At 42.0% G+C, this 19,366-nt stretch overlaps 1 protein-coding gene across 3 annotated transcripts in view; it reads right to left on the reverse strand.

Annotated features, from left to right (window-relative positions):
- Window positions 1-19,366, reverse strand: part of rfx4 (regulatory factor X, 4) — a 140,709-nt gene that overhangs the window by 55,926 nt on the left and 65,417 nt on the right. For all 3 annotated transcript variants that reach the window (XM_043708852.1, XM_043708851.1, XM_043708850.1), the window contains exons 7-10: window positions 17,264-17,341; window positions 17,005-17,168; window positions 14,789-14,889; window positions 3,976-4,034 (exon numbers count right to left, since the gene is read on the reverse strand). In XM_043708852.1, the coding sequence (XP_043564787.1) occupies window positions 3,976-4,034; window positions 14,789-14,889; window positions 17,005-17,168; window positions 17,264-17,341 (402 nt within the window). The remainder of the gene's footprint in view (window positions 1-3,975; window positions 4,035-14,788; window positions 14,890-17,004; window positions 17,169-17,263; window positions 17,342-19,366) is intronic.

The raw sequence follows: 19,366 nt of genomic DNA on the forward strand, positions 1-19,366 counted from the left end.
TGGGGGAGTCCAAGGACCTGCATGTCCTTGGTGGAGTGGGAGGGGGAGTTGAAGTGTTGAGCCACGGGGTGGTTGGGTTGGTTGGTCCGGGTGTCCCAGAGGTGTTCTCTGAAACGTTCCGCAAGTAGGCGGCCTGTCTCCCCAATATAGAGGAGGCCACATCGGGTGCAGCGGATGCAATAAATGATGTGTGTGGAGGTGCAGGTGAATTTGTGGCGGATATGGAAGGATCCCTTGGGGCCTTGGAGGGAAGTAAGGGGGAGGTGTGGGCGCAAGTTTTGCATTTCTTGCGGTTGCAGAGGAAGCGGCCGGGAGTGGAGGTTGGGTTGATGGGGGACCTGACGAGGGAGTCACGGAGGGAGTGGTCTTTATGAAACGCTGATAGGGGAGGGGAGGGGGGGTGTGGACCTGACGAGGGAGTCACAGAGGGAGTGGTCTTTATGAAACGCTGATAGGGGAGGGGAGGGAAATATATCCCTGGTGGTGGGTCCGTTTGGAGGTGGCGGAAATGACGTGGTCATTTCCGGCACCTCCAAACATCGTATCATCCGTCGTCATTTCCGCCACTCCAAACATCGTATCATCCGTCGTCATTTCCGCCACCTCCAAACATCGTATCATCCGTTGTCATTTCCGCCACCTCCAAACATCGTATTATCCGTCGTGATTTCCGCCACCTCCAAACATCGTATCATCCGTCGTCATTTCTGCCACCTCCAAACATCGTATCATTCGTCGTCATTTCCGCCACCTCCAAACGGACCCCACCACCAGGGATATATTTCCCTCTCCTCCCCTATCAGCGTTCCGAAAAGACCACTCTCTCCGTGACTCCCTTGTCAGGTCCACACCCCCCACCAACCCAACCTCCACTCCTGGCATCTTCCCCTGAAATCGCAAGAAATGCAAAACTTGCACCCACACCTCCCCCCTTACTTCCCTCCAAGGCCCCAAGGGATCCTTCCATATCCTCCACAAATTCTCCTGCACCTCCACACACATCATTTACTGCATCCGCTGCACCCGATGTGGCCTCCTCTATATTGGGGAGACAGGCCGCCTACTTGCGGAACATTTCAGAGAACACCTCTGGGACACCCGGACCAACCAATCCAACGACCCCGTGGCTCAACACTTCAACTCCCCCTCTCACTCCACCAAGGACATGCAGGTCCTTGGATGCCTTCATCGCCAGACCATAGCAACACGAGGGCTGGAGGAAGAGCGCCTCATCTTCCGCCTAGGAACCCTCCAACCACAAGGGTTGGACTCAGATTTCTCCAGTTTCCTCATTTCCCCTCCCCCCACCTTGTCTCAGTCCCAACCCTCAAACTCAGCACCACCTTCCTAACCTGCAATCTTCTTCCTGACCTCACCGCCCCCACCCCCACCCCCACTCCAGCCTATCACCCTCACCTTAACCTGCTTCCACCTATCACATTTCCAACGCCCTTCCCCCAAGTCCCTCCTCCCTACCTTTTATCTTAGCCTGCTGGACACACTTTCCTCATTCCTGAAGAAGGGCTCATGCCCGAAACGTCGATTCTCCTGCTCCTTGGATGCTGCCTGACCTGCTGCGCTTTTCCAGCAACACATTTTCAGCTGTAAACTCTATATATCAGAGTCATAAGAGTCATAGAGATGTACAGCATGGAAACAGACCCTTCGGTCCAACTTTTCCATGCTGACCAGATATCCCAACCCAACCTGCCAGCACCTGCCCCATATCCCTCCAAACCCTTCCTATCCATATAAATGTTTTAAATGCTGCAATCTAGTATCTATTACCTTAATCCTGGGAACTGGGCGTTTTCAATATCGACAGGTAACAACCCTACAGCTGAGCCAGAGGCTCTTGGTTTGTCACATGTTGGCCATGAAAGGCACGTACATGACACAATTCAAACTGGTGGGCAATCAGCCTGCTAATCCTGCCAGCACTTCCCCGGAAAAGAAATGCATGTGAATATTTGTGACAAAGTTCTGTATGCATTGTGTGTTGTGTTTCTGATAGCGGTGTCACTTTTTTCTACTGCCATTACTGTTCCTAATAATGACAGCTACATACCCTCCCTTTTTACCTTCTGTGTATTTTCTAAATATGTTATATTCTCCAATGTTTAACTCCCACCACTAATTTTTTTTGTGCAGTAATGTCGCAATAATCCATTATATGGCTCCTCCCCAAATGACTGCCTTCAGCTCTCTGTTTTAGTACATTGTGCACATTGCTGTGTGGATATTTTAACTAATTTTGAATACAGCTGTCTTTTAGTTTATGTTAAACCATACTTTTAGGCCCTTGCTCTATAATTATTTATTCCCTTGATATCAAGTTCCTTCTGGGTTTGTTTTGATCAAATGGCTTTCTTAAATACTTGAGATCGTCTCACATTTTAAAAATGAATTCTAAAACAGATACAAATATCAAGGAGGCACACCATGACCCATAATATGCAGCTTTCCCGTTGAGAGTACTTTAAACAATGTTAACAGTTCAAAAATGATTTGCAGAGCCACGCCAAGGCTTTGAACAATGGTGGGGAACTGATTAAACAGGTTGACTACCTCTCCTTTGGCAATACAGGTCTTTGAAATTATGAAAGAATCTGACGTAGTTGACATGGAGAAGATGTTTCTACCTTTTTTGGGGGGGGCAGGTCTCCAAAACTAAAGGCCATAAATGTAAGATACTCACTATTACATTAAATATGAGAATCAGGAAAAATTTCCTTGGTGAAAATATGAATGGTTTGTTGGCAACCCAGAGCGATATCAAAAGCATGGGTTCAAATCCTGACTGAGTTTACTATAAAGTGCTCTCCTTCTAAATCTCTCCCCACACCTGAGGTGGCTCTCAGATTAAACCACCAGTCATCTCTCTAATGAGAGGGAGCATTCCTATGGCCCTGAAACACTACGGCAGCTTAACCTGTGAATTCAGTACTATAAAGAGTGACAGAGGCAAACGAGAGAAATATATTTCATGGGAAGCGACATATACACATGTGAGTGAGGAAAGTATAGGAGGATATGCTGCTAGGTGAGAATGACAAAGGTGGAAAAGGCAACCTAGACAGATTGGTCCAAATGGATTGTTTCTATTCTGTACAGACTATGGACCTCAGTGTAAGGTTTCTGCAACCAAAGTGAAGATTGCGAGGAAGTTAGTAAAGGTGGAAGAGGAGAGCGAGGACATTCTTTCAGTCTAGAGTCAAATGGCTAAAGACTGTGCAACCAAGCACAGAGTGAAGAATGGGTTTGGAAACAAAAGCATCCAGAGTGGGAATGTGGAGCATGTGCAGTACTTATGGGCTGGAACATGTTGCAAAGGGAAGTGGTGTGGCTGTGTTACTGAAAGGCAATATGGAGGCCTGGAACAATAATCCAGAGAACTTGGTTCAATCCCCTCATGAGCTTGAATTGTATTTTTTTAAAATGGGGAAATAGAAAGCTGGTGTCAGTTAGAGTGATCTTGAAGCTATCTGATATTGTAAAATCCAAAAGGGCTCATTAGTGTCCTTCAGGGAAGAAAGTGTGCCCTTCTTGGTACTCTGGACATATATTTGGGGTCAAACCCACACCCATGCGAATCTGAAGTGTCTTCTCAAGTGGCCTGCAAGGGCATGTTCTGAAGGGCAACTGGTGATGAGCAATAGCATTGGCATTGTCAGCAATGCCCACATCCAGATAATAAATGTGAAATAGCTCACAACTTAGAATTAGAATGTATAACCTGACACTTTGGTTAGGATGGGGGAGACATGGATTGTTGAGGAGAGGACATGTGAGTGGACGAGTTACATTTGATGTAACCTAAATGTCTACACAACCTGCATTGAAACAATTCATTTGAAAATGTCTTAGTTACAAATATTAAAAGAACATAAAAATAATGTATGCTGGAAAAGGATAGCAGTTCAGTCAGCCACAGAGAAGTATCAAGGTGGACTCATAACTAGCTGAATGATTTACCTGACAGAGGTGATTTAATGAGGTCTGACGTCTGAGAACCTGCGAAAATCTTCTTGCCACTAAAAGGAGAACAACAAGAGTTTTCAGATAAATAACAAATTAAAGCATGTAAAATTTTAATGGATTAAACTACTTGTCATTCTCTCTGGTCAACAGTTGCTGAATCATCTCAAAATAGCTCCTCCGTTGCCAGACCCTAAATACTCAGCAAAGTAAAATGACCAATTAGCCTCCAGCGATCACCCAGCACTGATACATACCCAACAGCGTCTCCCAGCGCCAAGAAAAATCAGGCAGTTTGACCATTTTCAGATATCCATTTCTTCCTTTTCACCAAAGTTGGCCCATGCTTACATGTTAAACGTTAAATAGAATATTATGAAAATGGAGAAAGAGATTGCAGAACTCCAAGATACGGAGATGTCTGGGTATTCTGGTGTGTGAATCACAAAAAGCTAGTGCATATGAGGTAAGTGAAATGTTGGAAGTTATTGCAAAGAGAATCAAGCATAAAAGTAGGTGACTGTTGTAAATGGAATCAGGTGGCCCAGTGTCAATGTCACTGGACTCATAACCAAGAGTTCCAGTGTAATGTTTGAGGGGCAAGGATGAAATTTTAATTCATAAAATATCTAGCCACATAATGACCATGCCTAATATCATAAAAGCCCATCTGGTTCACTAATGTCTTGTAGAGAAGGAGATCCTTACCCAGAATGGCCTATATGTGAGTCGAGGCCCTCTTTGCAATTACTGATGGGAATGAAAACTGGCTTAGCCAGTGACGCCCTCATCCTGTTTATGAATGAAACTATGCAAGGCCATGTTGAGACCTTATCCGGAGTACTGTGTACAGTTCTGGACACCTTGTTTAAGAACATAATGGAATTAGAGGCAGTTCATAGAAGATTCACTTGACTGACTCTTGGGATGGAAGGATTAGTTTACTTGAAATTGAATTAGCAGATAGGGCCTATATCCACTGGAGTTTAGATGAATGAGAGGAGATCTCATTGAAACATGTAAGATCCTGAGCCGACTTGACAAAGATCACTGCTGAGATGATGTTTCCCTTTGAGGGGAAGTGGGTTTAGAATTAGTGGAAGTAGTTTAAGAATTAGGAGTTTCCCATTTAAAACTGAGATGAGGAGAAATCTTTTCTCTCAGAGGATCATGAATCTGTGGAATTCTCCTCCCACAAAAGCAAGGGAGAATGAATTATTGAATTTATTAAAGGTTCAGTTAGATACATTTTTGATGATCAAGGGTCTCAAAGGTTAGGGAGAGGGAAATGACAGGAAAGTATGGTGAAGGGAGAGGGGATGTGCTGAAGACAGGAAAGTGGATCTAAGGCCACAATCAGATCAGGCACAATAAAACAGAGAGGACTTAAGGAGCCAAATGGCCTACTTCACTCCCAAATCTTATGTTTTTCACTAGTTTAGGAGTGGCACACTATAAATCAAAGTTAAAAATCACATAACACCAGGTTATAGTCCAACAGGTTTAATTGGAAGCACTAGTTTTCGGAGCGCCGCTCCTTCATCAGGTGATTATGGAGGACACGATTGTAAGACACAGAATTTATAGCAAAAGTTTACAGTGTGATGTAACTGAAATTATACATTGAAAAATACCTTGATTGTTTGTTAAGTCTCTCATCTGTTAGAATGACCATGATAGTTTCACTTCTTTCATATGTAAATCACAAACCTTTTTTTAAAAAGTTACATTCTCAGGTTAACTGTAACAATTGGTGTTAGCCAGATAACATGTTGAAGGTGATTCTAATGTTTAGACTGATTCTAATCCAAAAAGTGAGTTAACAGAGTCTTACATGGATTCACTTTTTAGATTAGAATCAGTCTAAACATTATGGCACAGACAGGGAACACAGGGGACTAACACCTTCAACATATTATCTGGCTAACACCAATTGTTACAGTTAACCTGAGAATGTAACTTTTAAAAAAAAGGTTTGTGATTTACATATGAAAGAAGTGAAACTATCATGGTCATTCTAACAGATGAGAGATTTAACAAACAATCAAGGTATTTTTCAATGTATAATTTCAGTTACATCACACTGTAAACTTTTGCTATAAATTCTGTGTCTTACAATTGTGTCCTCCATAATCACCTGATGAAGGAGCGGTGTTCTGAAAGCTAGTGCTTCCAATTAAACCTGTTGGACTATAACCTGGTGTTGTGTGATTTTTAACTTTGTACACCCCAGTCCAACACAGACATCTCCAAATCATGACTATAAATCAATAATCTGTATTATTACAATGTGGGTGGACATTGGTCATGACTAGAATCACCAGTAATTTTCAATTCCACAAAGTGGAACAAAGTGACCAATAGATTGCTTACCATTCATAGAAACACCCAGTATTTATCCCATTCAATTCAATGGGTTGAGAATCAAGGTTTCTAGAATGTTGGCAATCCCTTCAACCCCATTCATACTCCCCGACTACTTCAATCATTGCAGCAATTTTTATTTGCTTGATGATATAAAATTACATATATGCCACACTTTCCCAATTATGGCCTCAGTTTTAACTCTGCTTAGGTGAATGGATTTTGAGCGAATTAAAATCTCAACATTTCTTCCAGTTACCCTTTAGTGATTCGGACCTCTGAACCATGATGAAGGGCTTCTGTCCGAAACATCAATTCTCCTGCTCCTCGGATGCTGCCTGACCTGCTGTGCTTTTCCAGCACCACACTCTCGACTCTGATCTCCAGCATCTGCAGTCCTCACTTTCTACTACTCTGACCTCTGACCCCTGCTTCATCTTTAATGGTCATTACAGCCCCCTCAGCCTCCAGTTTCAAAAAATCAAGCTTCGAGGGCTTTTCAATACAGTAGTTGTGGACTATTATTAACAAAAGAAGCGATTTTGGCTACTGACCACATTTAGTTCAAATGCCAGCTGTTTTACAAACTTATGGGAACTTTCTTCGATTTAATGTTATTCTGTCATGGGCCGTGGGTGTAGCTGGAAAGATTGGCATTTTTTGTCCATCCCTAATTGCACTTGAACTGAGTGGCTTACTAGTCCATTTCAGAGGTCAGTTAAGAGCCAACATCATGGCTTGGAAGTGATGTGTAGACCAGACCAGGTAAGGATAGCAGATTTCCATCTCTAAAGGACATTAGTGAACCAAATGGGTTTTTACATTACAGATTTATCAACCCCATCAGTTGCCTTGGTGGGACTTGAACCCATATCCTAAGAACATTAGCTTTAGTTTTGATTCATAAATCAGAGACTTGACCATTACACCACAATTGCCCCCCTTACTTAAAAAGGACTTGCAAAAGTTAATTTCCATTTCTAAGCAATTTGTGAAAAAACAATCTTGAAATGTTATAAACTTTGATGTTTGTGCATCCACAATCCTGATAGAAGGTTCATCAAAATGTGCTTTTCCAGAGGTATATAGCATAAAAACATAAGCAGTCAGAACAGGAGTAGGCCTTTCGGCCCTTCAAACCTGCTCCATCATTCAAACCTGCCCCATCATTCAAACCTGCTCCATCATTCAACATTGTTATTTCCAACCCCACAGGTCACAGAATTGTTATGGTGCAGAAGGAGGTCACTCAGCCCATCATGCCTGCACCAGCTCATTACATGAGCATTATTACTCCCCCGCCTTCAATATTTCCATATCCCTTAATTGGCTTGGAAACCAAACATCTATCAAGTATTGCCTTGAAAATACTCATAATTAGTGGAACATTTGCAAAAAATTCCAAACATTCACAACTCTCTACGTGAAGTAATTTCTCCTCATCTCTGTCTGAAATTAGGCCGAATCAGACTGTGGCCCCATGTCTTACATCATCCAACCAGAGCAAAAACATTTCTCAGGAACAACAATCTGGGGACTCAGAGCAGATCAAACTGTCCGTTAAAAAGGAGAAAGTGAGGACTGCAAATGCTGGAGATCAGAGCTGAAAAATGTGTTGCTGGAAAAGCGCAGCAGGTCAGGCAGCATCAAAGGAGTAGGAGAATCGACATTTCGGGCATAAGCCCTTCTTCAGTTAAAACACTGTATTTGAATTTTTCTATCTGGACTGAACTTATGAACAAAAACTTCAAACTGACATCTCCCCAAACTCTCGTGAAAACATGGTGGAGTTACAGTTCAGTCAAGCGGTCTGAGTTGCTATGGGAACGTACACACTTCCATGCACAACTGGAGTTACTGCCGCGATGGTAAAGACTCCGTTATGTGGTTGACCAAGAACCTCTCCCACTTTTGGAGACTACCGTTGGAGGATTTGCAGGTTCACCCTCAACCTGTTTGGCCACGTTATGAACACACATTCCTTTGATATCAAATCCACGAATGAGACTTGAGCCCTAAACTTCAGCAGTGACACTACCAACTGCACCATTTTATATATATATGTATATGAATGAATGAATTAGCTTTGTGGATACTCCCACACTAACCTCACTGACAAAGTAAGTCAGTTAAAACTAAATATTTGAACAGAAATTAATTGTAGCTTGGAATTGGATGATTTACCACAGAGTCCTACGCCCCAAAAAGAATCAACTAATGAAAACTTGTAAAATATTATTTCATGCATCTTCAGGACATTGTTAGAGAGCGAGAAAAAAATAAGTTGAATTCAAATAGTGCCTTTCACAGCCTCAGAATGCCTTGCAGCCAATGAAACATTTTTGAACTTTTGCCACTGCTGTAATGTGGCAAATGCAACAGTAAGTAAACAGCAAGATCCCATAAACTGCCTTGTGATTGTGGTCAAATAATCTTAGTGCAGAATTCCTAACTGTTGACCTGTTCTTCTGGGCACAGTATTTATTCGACTGCTTCAGTTAAGTTTCTGGTTAATGGTAGGTAAACACCTGCAGAAGTCAACGCTGGACCCTTGAGGAGCTCAGATCAGTTACAATATAGTCCAGGAAAAGTTGCCAATACTTAGTTAGCACATTCTCTACTGCTCAGTGTTGCTACAGACAGATATTTAGCTGTGGGTCCAATCAAGGAATAGATGCAATGTGTGGGTATTTAGTGCTTCAGAGAATATGAGTGCAAATCTCACTGCAGTTGAACATGAATTGATATCAGAGAGCAGACACTGATGGAAATGACCACACGTCATTGGATTGTGATTAAAACCTAACCTGAGACAAAGAATTCGGTTATCTTTGCTCAGTCTGGCCTAATATGCGAGTTGAGCATCATGTGTTGATAGTTAATTGGCTATTGAAATGAGTCAGCCACTCAGACTGGTCACCACCTTCCCAGGTTTTCCAGGATTGGGCCGTAAATGCCAGGCTGACATCTGAGGAGATAGTGCTTGATGAACCAGCTCAAATGACCAGTGTCTGTGAGCCTCATTTGTCAGAGTTCATGCAGCTAGTTCTGAATTGAATGTTATAATTGGCAAACACTGAACATAGGAATGGAATTTTACCTGCTGTACTGAACTGGAGGAGCCAGGGAGCAACACCCTGACCCTATCCTGCCCCTGGATACATTTCCACATGGGGTCACATTGGCTGCCTTTGGAATGGAGAGTGGCAGCTAATGTGAATAATAAGGAAAAGCTCAATAAGGAGTTTTCCCAGATCACCATCATTTTGCAAGTAGTTAAGGAGCTGCCCCTCCCTGTTGGCTGGGGTAGTCACCAGTCATATGCAGGGAGCCTCCCTGCTGTATCCGGGGGGTGGGCAGCATGTAACATTGTAGCCTGAGGCTTCCTGGCCCAGGCAGGCGAGACCAACATCAGAGTCTAGCTCCCCCACACATGAGGATGCCTCCATGCTGAGGCACCTGGTATTCCCCTTCCTGCCCTCAGCACAATTGCCCTGCAGCTCTCTTTGGTGGCTCCTACTGAGGCTTCAGAGCTGCTAGGCCTCTGATTGTGCTGGAAGCACGGTAGACCTGCAGCAACTCCACCCTGCCCCAATCCCTCCACACCCCTAGTTAGACACCTGACACCACCAGCTAGCTCTTAATTGCCACCTCCTGGGAAAACGATGGCCGAGTGGATTGTATCCAAAACAAGCAGATCTCCAATGTTTTGAGAAAACATTTGCCCCTATACTTGTTCCAACTGGCTTGCTTTTCATTAGGGAATTACATCGCTCTGCTTTGTTTTCATTTAGATAACTGGCATTTTCTTTCCAGCACAAAAGAATTAAAGATTAAGCATTGAAAGTGAGTTCATTTTAGTCTGCATTATCCGCCCATATGGTTATGGCAGGAGAATGTGAAGATTATCAGACAGCGATACAGCACAAGGGAAAACTCAACATGTCTTCAAAAGAATGCTCCAATTTGACCATTCCTCTCCTCTGATCCCACAGACTTGTAATTGTTTCCTTCTCAAGTATTGATTAAATTATTATTGTGTTTTATTAGTGATTGTTAATTTTTAAAATTCATTTATGGGATGTGGATAACTCTGGCTATGTTCGCAGTTATTAACCATCCCTAACACTCAGAGAGCAGTTAGAGTCATTACTGTGGATCACATGTAGAACAGGTAAGCATCGCAAATTTCCTTCTTTAAAGGACATTATTAACAATAGTTTCTTGTTGGCATTCACTTTCAGATTTTTATTAATTAGTTCAAGAGAGATTTGAACTCATGGCCCCAGAGCATTAAATTAGAGTCAACTTGATTATAATCCACTGGTATTACCAGTGCAATCATCTTTCCAGGAAATGAGGATGTGATGTGGAGTGGTAGGTGCTGTTTGGTCTTCTAAATCTTATGAGAGGAAATTCCTCTTTCTTCCAGTGATGAGAACAGGTTGTGAGTTATCTGGTGCCCTTGTGCATGTTATTACATGCTGCATGATCTCTTACAGCGTAATGTTTGTCCAATCTGTTAATGTTTGATCAAATGGTACATATCATATGTTCTACCCTCTCCTCTAAAGTCATTCAAAAGTTTCTTCTCAAGAGCTTTACAATTGCCTCGAAACTGGAACTTTACTTTCTTCTATTGTGTATGGCTTTTGCCTTTGAACTTAAAACAGAATGGGATGATTTCAGCATTGCCATTTGCTTCCACCAGTACATTCTTTCTCCAGTAACATTTTTATTCTCACTTCCGATATCTTACTGTCCTGTCAGTCTGGTTTTGTTTAGCAGGTCTTTGGAGGTGATATTATTTTCTTGGGCAGTCCCTTGGGACCGAGGCTGACTTTCTCCGACTCTGATGATCGGGATCCTGAGGTGACTAAACAGCCCAACCATTGGATCCACACACCGTCCCATCAGTGGGACAGATGATGTTTGAAGAATTAGGTGGGTTGGTGGGTGAGATACTCAGTGCTGCTTCCCCAGTCTAGACAGCCTTGGGCTACAGATTCCCACAGGTTGGTATGAGGATCGCATTTTTTCAGTGAGGCTCTGAGAACATTTTAAAAGCATTTTCTCTGCACTCCTGGTAACTGTTTGCCATGACAAAGGTTGCAGTAGAGAGCTTAGGGTATTTTATTTCGCATGTGGACTATGTAGCTTCCCAAAGGAGCTGGTTGATTGTGACCAATGCCTTGGTACTGGAGCTATTGGCCCAAGAGTGGGAGTATCTATCCTTCCAGTGAATTTGTCAGATTTGCAGAGTCATTGCTGGTGATGGCTCTCTCAGATTTTGATTTCCTTCATGTACATTGTTCAGAGGGTGATGTAACATGGATGATGCGCCTTCATGCACTGCGAATTTACTACAATGTTAAGACAATGCCCAACTCTACGTTCTTGCCTTTGGCCTAAAATCTTTAATAGTTTTGCTTTAACAACAAATTATCTATCTCAGATTTAAAATTAAACACTGATCCAGCATCTACCACCCTTTGTGGATAGAAGTGCTTCTTAACATCTCTCCTAAACAGTCTGATCCTAATTCTCACACTATGCCCCCTAGTTCTAGAATCCTCAACCAGCGAAACCCCAAAGCAGTAGTTTATCTTTATCTATCTTGTCTTCTCCTGTTAATATCTTGAAGGTCACCCCTTAACATTCTAAATTCTAGAGAAAACAGGCCTGATTTATAAAATTTCTCCTCATAATTTAAACCCAAAGCCCAGGTATCATTCTTGTGAACTCCCTCCAAGGCCAATATATCCTTCCTCAGATGTGGTGCCCTGATCTGCTCACAGTACTCCAAGTGGTGTCTAACTAGAATTTTGCAGCAGAACTTCTGCATCCTTGTATTCAAGTCCTCTAGATATAAAGGCCAGCATTTCATTAGCTTTCTTGACTATTTCCTGTACCTGTTCATGACATTAAAGAGCTATGCACCTGAATAACCAATTTTCTTTGGGCATCCACTGTACTTAACTTCATACTATCTAAAAAGTTCCCTGATCTAACTTTCATTGGTCCAAAATTGATAACCTCAGCACTTGCTTACAGTGAACTCCATCTGCCACAGTTTTGCCCATTCACCTAATCTATCAATATCTCTTTGTAATTTTAGGCTATCATCTACACTACCTATAATGCCGCCTAGCTTTGTGCCATTACCAAATTTAGATATATGACTCTCTATGCCATTATCCAAGTCATTAATAACTGACTTGAATAACTGAAGCCTTAACACAAATTCTGGGGGACACCACTCCGGTCACATCCTGTCAATTAAAGTACCTACCCAAATTCCCTACTTTCTGTCACCTGCCGCTCAACCAATCTCCCAGCCATGTCAGTAATTTGCCCTCAATTCCATAGGCTTCCACCTTAGCTAACTGCCTCTCTATCAAAGGCCTTCTGGATTTCTATACAAACAACATTGATAAACATTCCCCTGTTCACCATCTTAGTCACTTCTTTAAGTGAAAACTCCATGATTTTTTCAGCATCCAGCCTATCAAAGTTCCCTTAAGTACAGTGAAGACCAGTTTTTACTTGGAACCTGACCAACATCTCTCAGAAATAGGCCCCAGATCATGGAAAGCGTGACAGTGATATTAAAGCAAAATACAGAAAATCCATTAGATCTGAAATATAAATGCTCGGAGAAACTAAGCAGGTCTGGCAGCATCTGTAGAGACAGAAACAGAGTTAACATTTCAAGTAGAGTATGACCATTCTCTGAGACAGTGACGGTGTATAATATTTCCTCGAAGATGTGCCGGCCTGTGTCACTCATGCTGAACAGTGAGAGATTCATTGATGTCCAGTTATGGAAACCACCGAGCACGGATCTCAGAAAAGTCTGCACATCTACAAGTAAAAAAAGATCGGGAATCTAATTTTCCACCCAGTGATTTCCTATGCTCGGCAAATTAATGAGCAACCAGTTAATGCACACTAGATTGTGGATTGAATATTCAGTCAGGGTCTGAGGGAAGAGCTTGTTACCATAAAGTTTAGCACATATTCACTAGAGCAAGAGGGTCTGGGTCTGAATATCAGCGCTTCTAACCACACTGCTCTCTTTCAGTACTACACTTCAGAGTCTGAAGTATTTGCTACAGTGGGGATTGAACTGAGAATGTCACTCTCCTACTTCAGGTGAACAATCACTTTTCTTGCTGCCTGCTGGAATATTGACACTCTTGAAGCAACATCACTTGCCAATTAAAAACATCACCCTGTTCACTCAATGCCAGCACTGGCAGAAATCTGTGGAACATTCTAATTGTGACAGGATGGATTTATCACCTTTAAGCCATGCAGCTATATTTCAATTTGATTAAATTGCTGTTTGTCCACTTGGGAGGATTAGGAGATAGTGAGGACTGCAGATGCTGAAGAGTCAGAGTCGATAAAATGTGGCACTGAAAAAGCACAGCAGGTCAGGCAGCATCCGAGGAGCAGGAAAATTGACGTTTCGGCCAAAAGCCTTTCATCAGGAATTGATCTGTCCGGTATCAACATCCCTACAGCACCACTTTCACTCTCTCCTCCCTCTTTCAGCAACTTGTCCTAGTCTACATAACCTTTAATCATTCTCCAAGCTTTTTTTCCCTGTATTCCAAAGGAAATGCTTACTATTATTACTGGGGTGATGATGATGAAGCCGTAATATCATTTGCCTAGTGAACCAGGTGAATTCTGTGTGAGCCTGGGTTCAAATCCCACTGAGGGAACTGCCATGGTGAGATTCAAACCCAGAACATTACCTAGATCACTGAATTAATAGCCAATACCACTAGGCCGTCACCTTGCAATAAAAATTAAGAGTTAAAACTTCTACAGATCTGGAGTGACAAATAGACCAAATTGGGTAAGGATATCAGATATTTACCACAGGAGAAAAGGGAGAATTATTTGTTGGCAAGTCAACATTGATTGGTCAGAGTACTGCCAATCTTTATTGACCCAAAATACAGGTAACTTTTCCTCAGCAATGCACCACAATCTCTGCCTTGACTTTTAGGGTGATGTCTTGGAGTGGCTACCCAAGGACAGTATTCAGTGAGCCACGACTAACAACAGAGCTCCCTTGTTAATGAGGAGACAGCTACATATAGCCAACAGTATAACTCAGGTTCCCCTACTGTACCTGTATCAGAGACTAGACAGTAACAGACAATTCATTATTTATTTCTTAGAGCACTTGTTTGTCCCCACACAGTGAGATGGGTGGGTCAAAGTGCAAGAGTATGTAAACACTTTATATGCATGTAAATGGTGTAGCTCTTGCCATTCAAGACAGAATAAAATTATTGAGTATTCTGTTTGCTGCAGTCAAATTTCACTCTAGTGAAGGTGATACACAGGTAAATAACATGGATGTCATTTCTCAGGTGCATATACATGCACATCTGAGGTGATATATTTATACTAATCCACAACTTACATTCGAATTTGATATTTCTTAAATTTTCAGGAAGCTCATGAAGTGCAACTTTGAGCCACTCGTCCAGCTGTTTCGCAAATTTACGAATCACTTGTGTCAGACTGAAATGACAGATAAAGGGAATGAATGAAACACATGTTGTTGGATATTGCCTCAGAAAAACAACAACTCGCATACATATAGCAGTTGTAGTGTACTGGGACAATGCAGCACACTCTAGATGTCACACTTTCCTATGAATGAACAATTATCTTCTCTTTGCAAAGGTGGAAGTAATTCAATCCTTGTTCTGAAACATCACATACAGAAAGATCTGGCTTTCTGCAACTGGGAACTTTACACAACCCCAATTATTCACATCTTCCACCAATATTGCAAATTATTGTACTTGGTGAATTGTTCACCTACCTCTTCTCTTTTCAGTTGCTGACTGACCAATAGAGTGTTTCCTACATTTTATGCACTCCTTACTCAATAAATTAGACTGTGCTAATGGCAAAGGACAAATAAAATTAGGTACCATTGTAGGGGAGTCAACTGTTGAACAACACCTCTGAATCCAGAATATTGTAGGCTCAAGTTCTGCTCCAGAGATCTGAACTCAAATTCTAAGTTGATACCCCCAATGTTGTACTGAGGAAGTACTATCATAGGATCAGAATTGAGGGAGTGTTCACTGTTGGAGGGGAATCACCAAGAGGGAGCTCTCAGAGAGACAGTACTGAGAGAGTGCCGCACTTAGAGAAGTACAGAGCAAGTACTGAACTGTTGGAGGGGCGGCATGAAGGGAGTGCCGGTTTGTCAAAGGAATAGTATCAAGGGAGCACCACAGGTTGAAGGGCAGCATCAAGGGATCACTGCTCTGTCAAAGAGTCAGTGCAAAGGGTGGAGTGCACTGTTAAACAAGCAGTACCAATGGAGTGGTGTTCTGTTCACAATGCCTTCTTTTCAATGAGACATTAAATTGAGACTGTATCTTCCTTCTCAGGTGGATTCAAGAGGAACTATTTTAAAGAACAGGGGGCATAGATTAACTTATACTATTTGTTTCAAGAGATGAATAGCCCAGGAGAAGGTAGTGGCGAGTTGCTTTCTTGAACCACTGCAGCCTATTTACTGTAGTAGACTCACAGCGCTGTTCGGGAGGAAGTTTCAGGATTTTGACTTAGTGATACAAAGGAACGGCGATATATTTCCAAGTCAGGATGGTCAACCCTGCAGGTGGTGGAGTTCCTATTTATCTGCTACTCTTGTCCTTCTATATGGGAGAGGTCATGGATTTGGAAGACACTTTCTAAGGAGCTTTGGGAAGCTGTGGCAGTACATCTTGTAGATTCAATCATTGATTAATTTAATTAATATTAAGCAAATTAATTTGCATCTTTAGCAAAATGTGACAACTGGAGAGTATTAGAGCAATCACTGGTATACAAAAGCATTTAATTTGTAAACAATTATTTCCAGATTAGATTGGACTTGAAGCATTATCACAAACTGATCTGGAGGCACATTCTTCACTTGTTTAGATTCAGTAGATAATTGAATGGGACCTTCAATGAGACCAGGTCAGTCTGTTGGAGGGACTGGACACTCCAGACAATAACATTGCAGTATGTAGAAAAGGGTTTGTTAAATCATTGAAGTGTGTATGTATTCCTGCCCAATCGTGATTTAAGGAATTAACAAAGTTCAAAGCATTACCACATACTGGAGTTCCATTTCAGTTTACCCAAAGCTGTTCCCAATTCTGGTCATACATACTGAGACAAAAATAACTTTTTTTTCAAGTGTATAACTTCTGGGTAATGGATTTGGCTTTATTATTTTGTAGGATGTGAGCATCATTTTGCAAGGCCAGGATTTATTGCCCTAACCCTAGTTACCCTGAAGAAGGTAGTACTGAGGTGCCCTGCTTGAACTGCTGCAGTCCATAGGGTGCAGAGTCATCCACAATACTGTTAGGAATTGAATGCCAGGATTTTGACCCAACCACATTGCAGTCACAGTGATTAGATGCTTGTCGTGATTTTTCTGCCAACCAAAACTAATAAGGGATGGTTATTTAATGGGTTGGTGCACAATCTGACTGGTGGAGTGTGCAAAGAGTCACTGATCCTATATCGATTGAGTACCCTGGCTGGTATTGGACCTTTCCCATTGGAGTCTGGAACTGGGGATCCAATGCTGTTGGAGGTATGGACGATGGTTTGACCAACCTGTCTGGTAATGCCTGCAGCACAGTGGGCATCAAAACTCCGGAGATTGCCTTGTACAATATGGAGTCACAAACACCAACAATGTTCACAACAGTGGAGGAGCCCAGCACCGGGAGCATGTGGGGGGGCATTCCTTGCCAAAAGTGTAGAAGGAAGCTTTGAACCTGGTTCACACAAGGAAGAAAAAGAAAGCAGCTTCAAAATGTGGCTTTAGCCGCAAGTTACTGGAAATTGGCTTGAATCAAACAGAAGTGCTTACCTCATCGAAATTTGCCCTGATCACTGTGTCTAGGATTCTCTGACAATGAGTTCTATACATCATAATGAAGGTGGAAACCTAGGAACAAAAGGGCAGAAAAATCTGGTCATAACAAACACCAAACTTATATTGACATAACCTCATAGTGTGATGGTTTTTTTCCAGTTCTAAGGAATAATTTTACATCAAAACCTTGTGGATATTGAAGATCATCATGGATCATCACCTCATGGATCATTAGACAGCACCCTCACATCAGAGGAAGTACACTATCAAGTCCCAATCCAAAGATTCAAACCCATAATCCAGGTTTAACAGTGCTTGTGTAGAATTGAAGGAAGTGCTCTTGGTTTGTTTAAATCGATGTAGATAGCCCTTTGGCATTAAAGAGTCTTGCAGCACAGCAACAGTTTCCCTACCCGTCGGCCATGAAGTCTTGGATTCAATTTTGGAGACTTTGAAGAGTGTGCAGAAGAGGTTTACCAGGATGCTGCCTGAACTAGAGGGTATGAGCTGTGAGAGAAACTAGAAAAACGCGGCAGAGGCTGAGGGGAGACTTGATAGAAGTCTATAAAATTATGAGATGCATAGATAGGGTTGACAATCAGAATCTTTTTCCCAGAATTGAAAAGCCTAATTCTAGGGGGCATATATTTAAGGTTAGAGGAAAATATACAGGAGATGAGAGGGGCAAGTTTTTTACAGAGAGTGGTAGGAGTCTGGAGCGTGCTGCCAGGGGTGGTGATGGAGCCAGATATGATAGGGGTGTTTAGGAGACCTTTAGATAAGCACATGAATATGCAAGAAATGGAGGGGTATAGACCAAAGGCAGGCAGAAGAGATTAGTTTAATTTGGCATCATGCTCTGCACAACATCATGGGCCAAAGAGCCTGTACTCTTCTATGCTCCATGTAAATTCAAAGGCTGCAATGATCATGTAGGCATGTCATACCATCTCCAAACATCCATGGCATACTTAAAGAGCTGGAAATGACACGAGGGCCCTGGCCAACTCTCCTACTTCAATAGCCCTACATACGGATGGTTAGTGGAACTTCGACTATTGTTTCTGCTCACGAGAGCATTATCTGTCTCATTCTAATCTTTGCAATGACTGACAGCAGTAGGGGAGTTTAGGAGAAATTAAAAATGAAGTTTGCATGCTTCAGTCTCTTTAGTACAGGAGGTGGATTGGCACACATATGTGGAATGAACACAACACGCTTAATATGGGACAGTGGAAATCAAAGGGCGGAAAAGCCACTGGCAAAGATTGCCAAGAAAATGGCTCAAGATCAGGTATTAGCAGACAATGAGTCAAGGACCTATCTTGGGGGCAAATCACACACACCACATTATGTGATACCAACAAAACTATCTCTGTTTGGGTGACATTTCACAAAGAATTTATGTTTCGTCAGAACATCTGAGTCTTTCTACAGGTTAGTTGTGAATATGTTCCCTTCAAGTTGAGACCACGTCCCATGGTTCTGCTGTTTTGGAGAAAGTGAAGCAGCTCCTTATAGCCAACATTATCCAGTCCTTTTATGAACCTAAAAACAACAATCAAATCACTGCTCAACATTCACCTTTCCAGTGTGAAGATTTTATATTTTCTCCTCATAATCTAGTCTTCCATTTTCTCAACCAATCTGGTTTCTCCCTATATCCATGAGAGTACAATGAACCTTAAAGTTGAACAAGGGCAAAGGACAGGAGATGATTATATTTAGGAATTAGACAGGTGGATACAGATAACATTCGATGTTGCAAAATATTTTACATGGAAACAAAATGTCCAAGAAGGCACAGTTACTTAACTGGAGGGAAAAGAATGTGGATTGCGAATAAGAGATGGAATCTCGTCATTCTGACTGGCTATCGCTAAATAACTTTGCAGTGAGTGAAGCAAATCAGATATTAGATTGTATTGAAACAGTCAACATTAAGCTGAAATGGTGGGGCAAATCTGCCACTTTATAATCACTGGTGCAACCCAGTCAATGTACAGTTCTGCTCACTGCAATGCAAAAAGGATAACACAACTGCTGACAGGATATAGAGAATAACCAAATGATTCAGGGGACGGAAGAATTAGGTGA

Source organism: Chiloscyllium plagiosum, chromosome 19 (assembly GCF_004010195.1).
Source record: "Chiloscyllium plagiosum isolate BGI_BamShark_2017 chromosome 19, ASM401019v2, whole genome shotgun sequence".
In the NCBI taxonomy this organism is placed as follows: Eukaryota; Metazoa; Chordata; class Chondrichthyes; order Orectolobiformes; family Hemiscylliidae; genus Chiloscyllium; species Chiloscyllium plagiosum.